Source organism: Mesoplodon densirostris, chromosome 18 (genome assembly GCF_025265405.1).
Source record: "Mesoplodon densirostris isolate mMesDen1 chromosome 18, mMesDen1 primary haplotype, whole genome shotgun sequence".
In the NCBI taxonomy this organism is placed as follows: domain Eukaryota; kingdom Metazoa; phylum Chordata; class Mammalia; order Artiodactyla; family Ziphiidae; genus Mesoplodon; species Mesoplodon densirostris.
The window spans coordinates 45,446,310-45,461,599 of record NC_082678.1 but is presented as its reverse complement, the minus strand read 5'-3'; the positions used below and the strand labels follow the sequence as shown (position 1 = coordinate 45,461,599).

At 52.4% G+C, this 15,290-nt stretch overlaps 1 protein-coding gene across 1 annotated transcript in view; it reads right to left on the bottom strand.

Moving 5' to 3' along the window:
• WSCD1 (WSC domain containing 1) overlaps window positions 1-15,290 on the bottom strand; it is a 41,470-nt gene that overhangs the window by 3,588 nt on the left and 22,592 nt on the right. The window contains exons 6-7 of the mRNA XM_060081017.1: window positions 2,840-2,999; window positions 1,979-2,143 (exon numbers count right to left, since the gene is read on the bottom strand). Of these exons, the coding sequence (XP_059937000.1) occupies window positions 1,979-2,143; window positions 2,840-2,999 (325 nt within the window). The remainder of the gene's footprint in view (window positions 1-1,978; window positions 2,144-2,839; window positions 3,000-15,290) is intronic.

Here is a 15,290-nt window from a genome sequence, read left to right as displayed (position 1 = left end):
GGTTTCCTGGAAAGATGTCCCCTGAACCTGGTCTCCTGGCCACATCTCAACATAGCCCATGCCATCCAGCTCTGGCGACAAGCTCCAAAATTGCCCACGAGCTTGCCTCGGGCTCTTGGAAACATAAATGAGTCCCATCCCCCCACTCCCCTTCATGAACGGTTGGGAAGTATTTGTATCTACAGCAAGTCTTTGATGCGTGGAAAATGCAAGTGTCCTTTGAGTCTGTAAGTCTGGGGTCACCAGCTAAAACTCAACACATGTTTCAAATTCATCTCTGCCGTGGGCCAAACACCAAAAGTCTTTGATTCATTCTGTCAAACAGCTGGGAAGTTCCAGGAAAGAAGGAGTCAAACCATGAGCTAAGTAAACATGAGATCTGGTCTCTGACACCCTGAGGCCCAGGGTGCCTTTTGTACTGCCTTGGCCTGTTTCAACAGGCACCACTTTTCCTTATAACTCAGACCATGCTCACCCATGACGGTTTGGCATTTTGGCATTGGAGCTTCCTTGCGAATTTCACGTGTGTGCACGTGTGTGTGTGTGTGTGTGTGTGTGTGTCTGCTCTGACAGTGCTCTGAGGCCAGTGGCTACATCTAAGCAGTCTCGTAAGGCTCAAAGATGCATCGGGGCGGGCTTCCCTGGTGGCGCAGTGGTTGGGAGTCCGCCTGCCGATGCAGGGGACACGGGTTCGTGCCCCGGTCCGGGAGGATCCCACATGCCACGGAGTGGCTGGGCCTGTGAGCCATGGCCGCTGAGCCTGCGCGTCCGGAGCCTGTGCTCCGCAACGGGAGAGGCCACAGCAGGGAGAAGCCACAGCAGTGAGAGGCCCGCATACCGCAAAAAAAAAAAAAAAAAAAAAAAGATGCATCGGGGATCTCTAAAGCCATTCTGAGGCAGTGTCGACCCAATCCTTATTATGCCCAGCTATCAAGCCATTGGGCCACTTAGCCATTTGTAGACTGAGACAGCCAGCTGTTTGAATAAGGTAAAGGCCTTCTTTCTAGGTGAATACGGGGGGTAGCTGCAGCCTGTACACATTAGGTGGTTCCCAGGGGACTAGGCCAGAGTGGGCAGGACCATGTGCTTCATCTGGCCACTTCACCTGTAGCTGCCATAACACTCAAGCCTCCCAGGGGTGATGAAACTGGGTTATATGGACACCCTTGGCTTTTTCCCAACCAGACCAAGATTGCTGTGGGTGATTCTAGAACCCGCTGCCCACCTCAGGAAGTTTGTGTTTTCTCTAGGATGTTACTCATAGTATCCTCTTTTCCTCAACCAAACTCTAAGAATCCCAGAGAAACTGTTGTAACACTTGACAACAGAGAAATATATTTCACCAAATATAGATCCCACTTGGCTTATCTGAGGTTCTTAGTCTTAAACAGTGCACAAATTTGAGCCATTTTAAAGTTCATTTACTTGATATAATGAGGCCTCTTATTCTACAAGAGAAATATTAGAAATCATTAAACTCTTGAAGACTTTTGGACCTCGTTTTTAAAAATCGTATTTTGATAAGCTACACTTGCCTCAAAAAAAAAGAAAAAAGAAATGAACACATGAAGTCAGTTTCCCCTAATTATTGAGGGTTCTAAAAATTAAGGAAAATTCAAGAAATGTTTACAGAGAGGGAATCTAAGCTACTGGGCTTTCCCTTTGAATCCAGAACAGATCTTGTGAATTTTCTCTCAAAGTGTGGTCCTAGGGCTGGCTGTGTGAGCACCACCTAGGAGCTCGTTAGAAATGCCAATTCCTAGGCCCCATCTCAGATCGACTAAATCACACTCTCTTGGTGGAGGGGGGGCGTGCAAACCAGGAAGCTATGTTGAATTCATAAGCCCTCAAGGTGACGCTTCTGTGCGTTCAAGTTTGAGAAGCACAGCTCTAGTGCTCCGAGGAGGAGCTGGGCTGGAGAAGCTGCAGTCTGGGTGCTGGGAACTGCCTTCTTCCCTGCCCTGCAGCCTTCACTAACCTTTGTTGTAGAGAGTTCCATCAAAGTAGTAGCTCCCTGTGTAGAAGCCGGTGGCGTGCTCGATGAGGTGCCGCGCCCATGTGTTCCCGGCTCCCGGGAAGCTCGACAGAGCCACGAACACTTTGGATTTGGTGGGCAGGAACCTCCGGTCCGTGCACCGGGTATCTGAAAGTCCAGAAGTCGTCTCAGGGTTACCCACCTCCACTGCGACTCCCAGACTCTCTCTCAGACTTCCCTAGATAGGAAATGCCAACCCAAGACTCCCACTGGGAGATGAATGGGAAAACTGAGGTCCAAAAAGGGGAAGGGATTTGCCACCTGGACCTTGGCTGCATGGGTCCGCGGTTGGCCAGAGAAAGCCCCAGTGTAAGAGTGTAAGAGCCTGGTGGGAATCAGCGTCCTGCAGACTCCCAAGGTCAGCTGGGGCAGACCTGCTTCTCACACAAGGAAGATGCTGGAGCCTGGGCACACAGCCTGGGTGACTTACTGGTCCCCAGGTCCTGGACTGGCTCAGGGAGGCCCCCGTGGCCACTGGGCTGCCATGTCACCCAGCCCCACCACCCTGCCACTGCTATCCCTCCAGACCCTGCCTCTCTGCTCGTCCTTAAACCACCTTCATCCCCAGAGAGACTCAGATAAAGGTCAGGTGCTCTTCAAACCGAGCCCCGCATCCTGTGTCCTGCCTCCAGGGATGGTGGAGGCCTCCTGTTCCTGTTATCCCAAGATAGGACCACCCACCAAGACACCTTCCCCGCTCCAGGACCGCATACTCAGTCCAAACCCCCAGACCAAGTGCCACAACCAGTGGTAGACACAGGAGGAGGGCCCTGCATGCCTGTCCACCTCCGGGGCAGAACTCACCCTGCACGGGCGTCTGGTAGACCTCACAGTACTCCGCTAGTCTTTGGGCCTCAGACTCCTGGCCACACAGCGAGCTGTCCACAGCATCCCGCAGGTTGAACTGAGGGGTGGGGTAAGCACAGTAGCACTCCCAGCCCCTGAGGATGGCCAAGGGGAACTCCTGCCAGGGAAGGAGAGAAAGAGAAGCATCTTGGGTGAATGTAGGGGCCATGCCCCCGCTGCTCAGGGACCAGGGTGAGCACGGGGGATGTCCTGCCAGCTGCATGGGATCTACAGGGGTGTCTGTCCATCCTTCCAGCGCTGGGCTCTGGGCCCAAGCCCAGGGGAGACAAAGCTCAATGAGACGGGACCTCTGCCCTCTAGCAGCTCACCGCTGGCCGGTGACGAGTCCACTGTTTTTTGTTTGTTTGGTTGGTTTTGTTTTTTATGATAATTACAGTCTTTATTTATGTAACTGGTCACATAGTCATAGCTGGTATTTATAACTACCTTCTTCTGTTACCCATTCTTTATATGTGTGTGTGTGTGTGTGTGTGTGTGTGTGTGTGTATAAATTTTTTTTTTTTTTTTGCCACACCACACGGCATGCAGAACTTCCCCGACCAGGGATCGAACCCGTGCCCCCTGCAGTGGAGTCTTAATCACTGGACCACCAGGAAGTCCAGAAAAGTCCACTGTTAATAGCACCAGTGCTATTACAGAGGGGTGACTCCACTGGGGGGACTGGACCTGGATTTTGGAGACATCTAGGGGGTCGTCAGGAGTGCCAGGGAGGGAACAGCATTCCAGGTGGGGAAACCACATGTGTCTGGGTTAGAATGGGACAGAAAGGCCCACCCAGGGCAGCTCAGCATTCAACATCTTTAACCAACAGACTGTGAGCCCCCAGTGAGGTCTGGAATTCCCGCCAGCCCTCCCTGGAAAGAGATAGACCTAACCCCTGCTTCTGCAGTCCTGCTGCAGGGTGGGGTGCTGGGCTGGTGACAGATTCCCACACAGCATCTCTCCAGGACAGGAGGGGTGGGCAAGGTCAGGCCTTGACCGCTCCGAGGTGCTCGGGCTGATGGGGGCTTCCTTAAATCGGAGGGGCCCTGCCAGGGTTAGAAGGCCAAGCCAATTCCTGGCAGTTTTTTACATATGTTTTCTTGGTTCCCTCTGGGGAGAAGGCTGCACCCACCGCACAGCAGCGAGAGCTGGGGCACTGGCATTGGGAAGGCCTGAATGTGAATTCAGGTTCACAGCCTGGGTAACCTTGAACCTTTCTGCATTTCACCATTGAACAAAGGGAATAAAACCCACCTTGCACATCGGCTGTGAAAACTAGATGAGAAAGGTCCAAAGTGCCCAGCGCTAGGCCCAGAACACAGTAGGTGCTTTCTTCACAGAGGAGCGGGCCATCCTCAGCCTCCTTTCCCTGGTGGGCAATTCCTCCACTCACCTCTCCCACATATTTTACTTGAGCACCTGCTATGTACCAGGCACCAGGTAGGACACTCAGCCCCATTCCCACTCTGCCTCTCCGTGCATCTTGCAAACAGGAGATGCGAGGCCCCCTGGAGCACAGAGAGAGGAGAGGAGTCAGTGGGGTGTGTGCTTGGGGGCGAGGGAAGCAGTGGGCAGAGAAAACTTCTCGCCGCTAAGGGAAACGCTGAAACAAACCTTTTTATTTTTTGCCCACAGCAAAAAAAAAAAAAAAAAAAAAAAAAAATTCTCATAAATAAATAAATAAAGGAAAATCAATAGCGTCTTCTGAGCGTGGCTTGGCAGAGCCCAGGATCTCGGCACTCAGAAAAGACAGTGGATGGTGTCCCAGCCAGGGGAGGGTGATGCAGAGCCTGGGGCTGGGTGGTCCCTTAGGAGGTAGGAGGGGAGGCTGCCCCCAGTGGAGGGCTGTTCTCCTAAGCGTAGGTGGGATACTCTCCCAGAGGCTTCACAGCCCCCACGAAGGCCTCTCCCCACCCCCCTCCTTCATCAAGGCTCAGGGGCAGCTTTGCCTCTGCCAGCCCTGCGTCCCTCTCTCAGGGCTGAGCTGCCATGTGGGGACAGGAGAGGATGCTTTCACTATTCTTACACTACACACCCCTACACACACACACACACACACACACAATCTGCTTCCAGAGCTCAGTGCTCACCTTGGCATTAGAAATGCCCTTAAACATTTTATGGGACCATAAGCAAATCACCTCCCCTTTTGGAACCTTAGTTTCTCCATCTGTAAAATGGACACATTCCTTGAGTTGTCCTGCCTGGAAGAGTCGAAGGATCTCATTTCTCTCCCTCTGATCCACCGTGAGGGCCAGTGAGACTAGGACATTTACCCCCATGCCTTTCCTGGAAGAGGCTTGAGTTGCAAATTTCTCCCAGGACAGGGGGCTAGTGGTAGGCAGTCATTCTGGGTGTCCATGGGCTCATTTCCAGAGGCACCAGGGAGGAAGCACCCGGTAGGAGAAAAAGCACCAGGTTTACAATCCAACAGACCTGGACTCGAATCCCAGGGCCACAGTTGAATATCTGTATGACCTTGGACCAATCACCACCTGCCCCCCAAGTCTTGGTTGTCTCATCTGTCATCTGGGGGCAATAATATTCACACCATAGAGTGCTGGGAGAATGAAGGGAGGATGATGCATGAGAAGGACCCAGAACATAGTAAGGGCTCCCTTACTCTTAACTCTTAAGACCTTTGGGCCTCCCTGGTGGCGCAGTGGTTGAGAGTCCGCCTGCCGATGCAGGGGATACGGGTTCGTGCCCCGGTCTGGGAGGATCCCATATGCCGCGGAGCGGCTGGGCCCGTGAGCCATGGCCGCTGAGCCTGCGCTCCGCAACGGGAGAGGCCACAACAGTGAGAGGCCCGCATACCGCAAAAAAAAAAAAAAGAAAAAAAAAAAAAAAAAAAAAAAAAACTCTTAAGACCTTTAATTGTACTAGATGCAGGCCCCAGACCACCATCTTGACACGCAGAGTACCTGAGAGTTTGGTTCCTAAAATTCCTCTTTTTGGCTCCCCCTCCAAGGCCCCAAAAGCTCAGGATCAAGCAAAGGTTGGAAGTCCCTCCCCCAAGCAGTACCTGTGGTCCTTAATCTCGATCAGACACATAAAGAAAAGAATCGCTGGGACTTCCCTGGTGGCGCAGTGGTTAAGAATCTGCCTGCCAATGCAGGGGACACGGGTATGATCCCTGGTACGGGAAGATCCCACATGCCGCGGAGCAACTAAGCCCATGCGCCACAACTACTGAAGTCCACGCGCCTAGAGCCTGTGCTCCACAACAAGAGAAGCCACTGCAATGAGGAGCCCTTGCACCACAGCGAAGAGTAGCCCCCACTCGCCGCAACTAGAGAAAGCCCGCGTGCAGCAACGAAGACCCAATGCAGCCACAAAATAAATTTTAAACATATATTAAAAAAAAGAAAAGAATTGCTTTGCGGGCTCAGTGGCCACAATGGGGCCTTAACCCTGGAACCAGGACCCACTCAGCCACAGCTGCCGTCAATGTCGGAGCTGTGGTGATGTCCAGCACAGGCTGCTGGGGCCGCTGGGCCTGGAGTGAGTGGACAAAAGGCTGGACAAACCCCATCAGTACCTCTGGCTAGACTCCACCCACCCTGGGGCCCCCATGTCATTTCTCAACAGAAAGCAAATCTGTGTCCTGACCCTCAATCAGAATGTCGTTGGCTTTCTGGAAGCAAGTTCTCCTGCTGATGTGAGTTAGTGAAAAGCCATCAGAAGAACTGCAACCTCTGGCCTCTCCCACTGCTATCCATCCTCTCCCGAAAAGCCCTCATCCCGTCTCGTCCCAGATCAATACCTTCATTGCAGTGAGCAGCAGGAACAAGCAGCCTGGGTACCACGGCGGCGGCAGCAGAGAGCACGCAGCTGTCTGCATCTGTGTCTCCCACACTTCTACCCACGATGGCTGTTATGGGCTGAATTGTGTCCCCTAAAATTCGTATGTTGATGCCTTAATCCCCAGCACTTCAGAATATGTATTTGGAGACAGGGCCTTTAAAGAGGCAATTAAGTTAAACTGGGGCCATTAGGATGGGCCCCCATCGAATCTGACTGGTGTCGTTCTGAGAAGAGATTAGGACCCAGACACACAGAGGTGGAGGAGGAGGCCATTGGCAAGCCAGAGAGACAGGCCTCAGAAGAAACCAACCATGCCAACACTTTGATCTTAGATTTCTAGCCTCCATAACTGAGAGAAAATAAATTTCTACTGTTTAAGCCACCCAGCAGTCTGTGGGAATTTGTTATGACAGGCCGAGCAAACTAACACTAGCTTTCTTACCAGTCCTTGGCCACTGCAGTCTCGCTCCCACCTCAGGGCCTTTGCACTTGCTGTGCCCTCTGCCTGGAATGTCCTTTCCCAGATACCCTCGCGGCTTTCTCTTTTTAAATTAATTTATTTTATTTATTTATTTTTGGCTGCATTGGGTCTTCGTTGCTGCACGTGGGCTTTCTCTAGTTGCGGCGAGTGGGGGCTACTCTTCGTTGAGGAGTGTGGGCTTCTCATTGCAGTGTCTTCTCTTGTTGCGGAGCACGGGCTCTAGGCGCACGGGCTCCGTAGTTGTGGCTCGTGGGCTCTAGAGCACAGGCTCAGTAGTTGTGGTGCACGGGCTTAGTTGCTCCACAGCATGTGGGATCTTCCCGGACCAGGGCTCGAACCCGTGTCCCCTGCATTGGCAGGCGGATTCTTAACCACTGCGCCACCAGGGAAGCCCCCCAGATACCCTCATGGTTTTCTCCCTCACCTTCTGCAAGACCTCTTCTGTGAGGGCTTCCCTGGACACCCCATTTCGAGTTGCAACAACCCTCCTGCTATCACCGATACACCCAATCCCTTGCTGTGTTTTCTACTTTTGTTTCAGCGGTATAACTTACCTCGATGGAACACTCTGACCCTGAATGTACCACCCAGTCTGTTTTGATGAATGCCTATCAGGATACACACCAGTTTCCTCAGCCCTTTCCCAGTCATACCCCCCTCCCCCAAAGCAACCCCTAGTCTGACTTCCATCATCACAGATGAGTTTTGTCTATTCTAGAATGGCCTATAAATAGAATCACTCAGCACATATTTTTGTGAGTCTGGTTTCTTTCAGAAAAATATTTGTTAAGGCCACCCATGTTGTTTTATCTGGCAGTGGATTGTTGCTTTTTATCGCTGAGTATCATTCCGTGTGTGGACATAACAATTTGTGGACTCCTTCACTTGATGGATCCCTGGGCTGTTTTCAGTTTCTACCTATTACGAATAATGCTGCTATGAGCATTCTTGGGCAAGACTTTCAGTGGGTACACATCTTCGTTTCCAATGGGTAAATATGTAAGGTTCCTGCTTCATTTTTCTCCACGGTGCTTGTCACCATTCAACATACTATATATTTTACCTGGTTTACTGTCTGCCTTTACCCACAAGAATATAAGCTGTGATTTTTGTGCGTCTGGTGTGCTTTGTTGCATTCTCAGTACCTAGAACAAAGTCTAGAACATTCTGGATGCTTAATGAATGTTGGATGGATGAACCAACGAATGAATGAATGAATGTCCTTTCCAGATCCCAACTCTCCCCAGAGTTGTTGGCAATAGACTTGGACATGAGCCTTCTGTTGGTCACTTGTGCCCGGCCATGAGTAAAGAGAAGAAAGCCTGCTCCATCTAAGCAAACCCTCCCTGTCAACAGGAACCCCAGGGGACTCTGCCATCTTGAGATTCCTGTTCAGACAAGAACATTTCACCAACAGAGTGGAAAAAAAAAAAAATCTGCTCAGGGCAGGCTGGGTCTGTCTCCCTCCCCGGCGGTAATGGCTGATGTTGATGCCTCACGATCCTGTATCCCAGGGCTGGGGCCAGGCTGCCCCCACCAGTGACCCGAACCTTTTTGCTTCCTTGAGTGGATTAAACTGTCAAGTTCCCGGGTGTTTGCAGAGCAACGGGAGAGCTGCAGACAGTAATGTGGTTTTATTTACAACATAACCTCTTCAGCAACATCATTGGATTCTGAAAACACAGACCAATTTTCAGCCCCTTGGGGATTTCTAAGACGTGATTTCCATAAAAATTAAATATTGATGAATCTTATCTCTCTGCCAACCTTGCTGCTCCCCGGTACCTCCACGTCAAGCTGCAGGGAGAGAGAGAGAGAGAGAACAAGAGCAAGAGTGAAAGCACAGAGAGAGAGAAGAGGAGAAAATGAACCAAGACAAGGCAGAGAAACAGGAACACAGATGTGATACTGCTTCGAATAGATGAGGAGCTCCGAGGGCAGGGTGGGTGCACACGCTGATCCCAGTACTTTCTCTACAGCCTGAGCCTGGGTGTCCAGGATGGGGGCTCAGGCGGGGACTGGGTCTGCAGTATGTCTGGGCATTCAGCCTGGAGCCGGGTCATGCTACAGCCAGGGCTGGGCTCTCCGGGCGGTGGGGATCCACGCGCCAAGGCTTGGCCATGGCCAAGGGGTCAAGGAGCAGACATTCCGACAGGCAAGGAGTGAGACCTCAAGAAGGACCCCCACTGGGGTCTCCTCTTCTCCATCCTCACTCGTCCTTGGGCACCGTTCTCAGGATCTCCAGGATTACACAGAGTTACCAAAACTTCAGAGATGAGAACTTCTGGTTTCAGAAGGCGAAGCTGAGGCTTGGAGGCCGGCGGCAAGCAGCCCACAACCTCAGACCATCAGGGGGTATGGGAGCAGAAGCCAGCCTTCTGGACTCCCAGTCCAGGGCTTTGCCACACACCACACTCAGCCCCTGGGAGGCAAAAACGTGAATGCGGTGGGTTTGCGACGAAATTCAGGAACCGGCATGGAGGTTGCCTCTGACAAGTCTCTTGCCCCCAGAGGCAGAACTGGGGAACATTCAAGACACAGAAAGGAGAGGAGAGGCCCACGAAGGGGGATGTGGGGCTGGGGATGAAAGGACCGACTCTTGCTTTCCGGCAAATGTCAGTTTGAATGCAAACCCGTCCGCTGATCCTGTAACTGAGAGCATGTTTCCCTCTGATCTGACTGCAGGTGTGGAGCTGTGTGGTTTGGAGGGGCAGCTACAGGAGGTGGACCCAGTTTGAAGCCTGTCGTCAGGAATCCCAGGCTTTGAATCTCATTTGTGTGACTGTCGACAAGCTCCCGGGCAGCTGTGAGCCTTGGTTTTATCATCTGTAAAAGGGGCATAGCTTAATGATTAAGGGCTCTGGTGTGAGTTTAAATTTAGACGGCTTGAGTCTTGATGTCTCCAGCTGTCAGGGGGATTTTAGGATGCCATGAAATACGCTCATCTCTTGGTATCTGCAGGGGATGGGTTCCAGGACCTGGCACAGATACCCAAATCCGTGGATCCTCAAGTCTGTGGTTCCGTGTTCGTGGATTCAACCAATGGCTGATGATGTATACTGTGGTACGAATTTATTGAAAAAGATCCACACATAAGTGGACAAGTGCAGTTCAAACCTGTGTTCTTCAAGGAACAACTATACTCTTAAGGGGCCTTTCAGAGAGCAGACCCTCAGCAAGTTGGCTGGTCCGAGTCCGGAGGAGGCCAAAGGCATGGGGGGCGGCATTAGGCCATCTCTCTGTATTTGCTCTTCTCCACCGGAAGAGCTAACTCATCAGCCCTCTTCCACGTGTCCAGCCTCAAAGGTGCTGCCTCAGGACTACTTGGAGCTCAATGTCAGAGTGTCTCCAGAGGCCCCTAGGGGATGTCCCCTTGGGCGATGGCTCTCGGCAGACTGGAGCCCCAGACAGCAGACAGAGGTAGTAATTCACAAAACCCAGACCCACGCAGGATGGACTGCATCTATCAGGATCCAAGGGGACGTGGCCAGAGCCACTGCCCAGCAGAGAACAAGCCGGCTCCGCGTTAATGCGTGCCTTTCCATTCCACAGGCAGCAGGGTTAGCGCCTCCTTTAAACGGACAAAGGAAAAACCTCAGAAGAAATGTCGATGGGAAAACATCCAGGTGCTAACAATTCTGTATGAAGAACTTATACACCCCAAAGAGGCTAAAAGAGGGCAGGCAGGAAGGATAACACCTCTCTCCCTGCGATGCCTTTCTCAGTAGGACCACGAGCAGTTGCTGGGAGAACAAACCTCAGATCACGAGGTGTAACAGCCGGAGCTTCACACGTTAGTAACCTATTGGCAGATGGTGCCAGATTTCACCCGTCAGTCTCACCGCAGGAATGGCACAGCCTATCTACTCGAACACCAATACGGGGCTTCAAAATTCACGACCCCACATCCGAATGGGTAGCGATGCAAACATCTAAGATCATTTTCACCTTCTGTTCAAATGAAGGAGGTGATAACATCTAGAGGCCTGAGAATGAACAGGTATTCTTCCATCACCAACACGATCGCAGAAAATTAGACAAGATCATTTTACTGTGTTTAAAAACACATTACATAGGTCAAGTCGCCCTTGCTGGCAGAGAGTCAGATCATTAAGATGCTGATGTGGCCCCAAATGCTCTTTCCCTGTCAAACTACACTCTGGGAGCTCCCCAAATCCGTTGTAACTAACTAGCAAAAAAACAGTAGAGATTTTGATTGGGAGCCGCAAATAAATCTCAGATGGTGCTCGAAATTGGGGCATGGCACAAAGAAGGCCCCCCCTCTTTTCCTGCTTGCATGCCCCACCTCTGGCATCTGCCGCTCCCAGCCCCCCTGCCCAGCCAGCCCTAATTAAGCCTGTAGTCCCCACCCTCAGGTTTCGCTCTGCTCCATTTAACAGTCTGCTGTGAGCATTTTCCATCATAAAAGTCATTGGAAACATTTTCAATGGCTGTATTATAGTCCACTGTATGGCCGTGGCATAATGTAACCATTCCCACGTCGTGGGACACCTGAGCTTGTCTTGCAGCCAAATTAGGACGAGATGAAGCTGCCACTGGGACGTCTCTGCAGCCTCGGTGCCACCAGCCTTTCTGGAGAGGAAGTGCTTGGCACGTCGGTCAGGAAAGTACAGCCAGAAATCTCCAAATTCACCTCTCTCTTTCACCCTCAACGTCCAGGAGAGGAGAGAGAAGACGCTTCCTGCAAAGAGATCCCTGGCCTCTGCAGGCCCGGGTCAGCTGAACTGCCAGCTGATCCTGTATCCACCAGACCTCAGCGCTGGAGGCGGAATTTGCTTCTTCATCCTCCCTAAATAGCTGTAAAAGACAATCCATCACCAGGATTCAGATGCGTGGGGAACGTGAACCGGGCCTGCGTATGGCTGAGCCAACACATTCCAGGTGGCTGTCTGGGACAGTGGTTCCCCTGCAGGGGACCCCTGGTTATGTCTGGAGACAGTCTGGGTTGTCACAGCTAAGTGGGGAGTACTATTGGTATGTAGTGGGTAGAGGCCAGGGATGCTGCTAAATATCCTACAACGTACAGACAGATCCTCAAACAATTATCCAACTCGAAACGTCAACAGTTGCAAGGATGAGCAACCCTGCCCTAGAGTGAGATCAGGGTCCCAGCCTAGCTCCCACTGGGAACCTGAGAGCTGATGGGGACCATCCAGAAGGCTTGAGTCCAAGTCATACCAACAACCGCAGAGCAGGATGAGGGAGAAGGGAGGAACAGACATTCTGGGAAGCAAAGGTCACTCTGTCAGGCAGATGGTGGTTTTACTTACAAGTATGACATCTGGGGCATCATCCCTGCCCTACGTGGAATTCCTAATTCCAGAGCCAGGTCACAGGTGGACTCCAGTCACAGTTTTGCCAAGGCATCTCCGGGGGTGGCCCTGAGGACTTCTGTCTCCCAGAGGGATCCACCGAGAACACCCCTCACCCCAGAGCATCCTACCCACAGCTATGAAGCCCCACACCAGTCACACCGCCCCCTCCCTGCCACACCATCAGTAGCTCCCTCTTAGCCACCGAAAAACATCTGGACTTGGAGGCGGGCATCCAAGGCCTGTTGTAGTTTGTCCCCGTCCTACCTTTCACATGGCACCGTGGAGCCCTGCACTCTGGGCGGGCTGGCTGCCTTCCCACTACCTCACCCCTGCCCAGCCATTGCCTAGTTTTATGACGCACTTCTCACGCCCCTCCCCTGCCCGCTGATGCCACCCCACATCCTCCAGCTCTAACCCTTCCAAAAAGTTGCAGCCTCCTACTGAAGCCTCCCTCCACGCCTCCTTCATCCTCATCAGGCACTGACCTTCCTCTGCTGTATGTCAGAATCACCCAGTTCCTGTCTTAGCCCTGCTTCAGGGGTGAGCTCTATCTCATGGGGCAGCTGGCATCCCCCCCATAAGTGTCAGTGTATGTGTTTGGCCCCCGTCCCACAAGTATGTCCTGCCAAGACCTGCTTTCAACTTGAAAGCTGGAAATAGTGACTCTGATCCTCACAGCTGCAACATTCTGTGGATCGAAACAATGGGACTCAAGGAAACAGCCACTGTCCCTGCCCCATCTGACAATACAGGGGAGGCCAGGATATGAGCCAAGCTGTCAGCACAGATTCTGACGCCTGTAGGGCAAAGGCCATTTCTGAGAACCCTGGACACCCTTTCATCCTTGTTCTGACCTCAACAATTCACAGCATCACACTGCCCAGAGCCAAGCAAGTAACTTGTCCTTGAAATGCATCTCGAGGGGAGACGTACAAAATGCAAAGGTGCAAAACGGCGTAAGCTATCAACAACCCTCAGGTATCTTTTGGCACACGTTGCAATGTGAGATTGCAGCGACCTGGATTTCTGTCAGTAAATATGAAGAATGGCTGGAAACAGGAGTTGAAGAGTTTAAAATCTTCAAGTTCTGTGTCTGTAACCACAAGGCAGAATTCTCTGGGCCCTTGTGGGCTGCCCCAGGGGAGGCATCCCCAGAATGCCGGGCCGTCTACCTGGGATGCTGCTTTGAAGTCATCCTCTCCAAAAGAAAAGGCACAAGGATGCCTTGCTTCCCTCTCATGCAGAGCCGGTGGGGCGTAAAATTAACACAACCTTTGCCGAGGGCAGCACGGCAAAGTTTACCCACAGGACAAGGCCAGCCAGCCTCTGACCTGGTACCTCCTAAGAATTTTATCTGGCAGGTCCACCACCGACACAAAACGACCTACCTACAAGGATAGTCATCACAGCCTTGTTTGTAAAAGCAAAAGACTGGAAACAACCTAAATGCTTAACAGCGGGGTGTTGGTTAGATAAGTTATAGGACGTCCATGTAATTGAATAAAAGAGTGGGAAAGCGCTTTCTGTGCCAATGTGGACCAGTCTCTAAGAGAGAGTGGGGGATTGTGTGTGTGTGGCTCGTTACCATCTGTGGGGTTTGTAAAGGCATCATGACTCTGTAAAGGAACAACCACTTGAATATTCATAGAATCTCTCTGAGAGTGGCTGGCCGAGGTCAGGCCCATCAGCTGCGTCCAAGGAAGGATGCTGAGTGGACGACACACAGGGGTGAGACTTTCCCCTCGACTCCCTTTGGTGTCTTTTTACTGTGTTCCACGTGAGCACGTTCTCTATTGAAAATCATTTAAAACATCAGAGAGGCACAGCCATGACGCTGCCGCTCCCTTTCCTCTTGTTCCGTTTCCTGTCTCCTGTCTCCTCTGGCTAACTCGCCTGTCCCCTTCCCCCGCCGATGTCACACCGAGGGGCAGCAGCGTGAAAGGCACGGGGCGTGGTGTCGAGAGTGGGATGTAAAGCCTGTCGCTCTGTGCCTGCGTATGAGAGCTCTCACTCCTGCAAACCTGCACTGGCTCCGCAGCAAGCAGGGGTCAGACCATCCCCGCTCACGGAGCGCTGAGACGATCAGGGCCGACCACGAGTGGGAAGGCTGCAACCCAGCGCCCGGCACACAGGAAGATGCCTCTATGTCTGCTGACCGGGAGGCTGGCCTTCAGCAGGCCCAGACCAGCTGAGTTCCTCTGATTCCAGTGGGCAGCCCTCCGGGGAGCCGCTCTGAACGGCAGGTGTGAAGGAAGCCCAGAGAGGGCGGCGTGCTTCCCCGCCGGGCGAGCAGGTGTCCCTGCCATCTCTACTGGTTCTGCTCCCACCAGGGGGAGAGGGGAGGAAGGGGTCCCCAGGCCAGATGTCTGTGAATCAACAGTCTTTTCAGCTCCCAGAATTGTGTCTCGTGAGCCCCGATGCCTAAGACATCCTTGGCAGTGGCTTTGGAAATGCCGGAGATGTCAGAGAGCCACTTCAAAGGCCGCGACTGTGCAAGAGGGAAGCGAGTAGGAAAAAGGCTTTGTCTCCCCCCACCTCCAAGGGAAGCATCTCAACAGGGCTGAGAGCACAGCAGCTCCCTGTGGGTCGGGGCCCCATGGAGGGAGTGCTTCTTCGTGTCCAACTACATGTGCTTTCGCTGAGGCCCATGCCCTATACCCTTCTAACAACCAGCAGGCTATGGAGCTAGGCGGAGTTCAAATCCTGGATCTCTCCCTTCCTGGCTGTGTGACCGTGGGCAGAATGCCCGAGCTCTTTGTTTCCTCACCTGCAAAATGCAGTT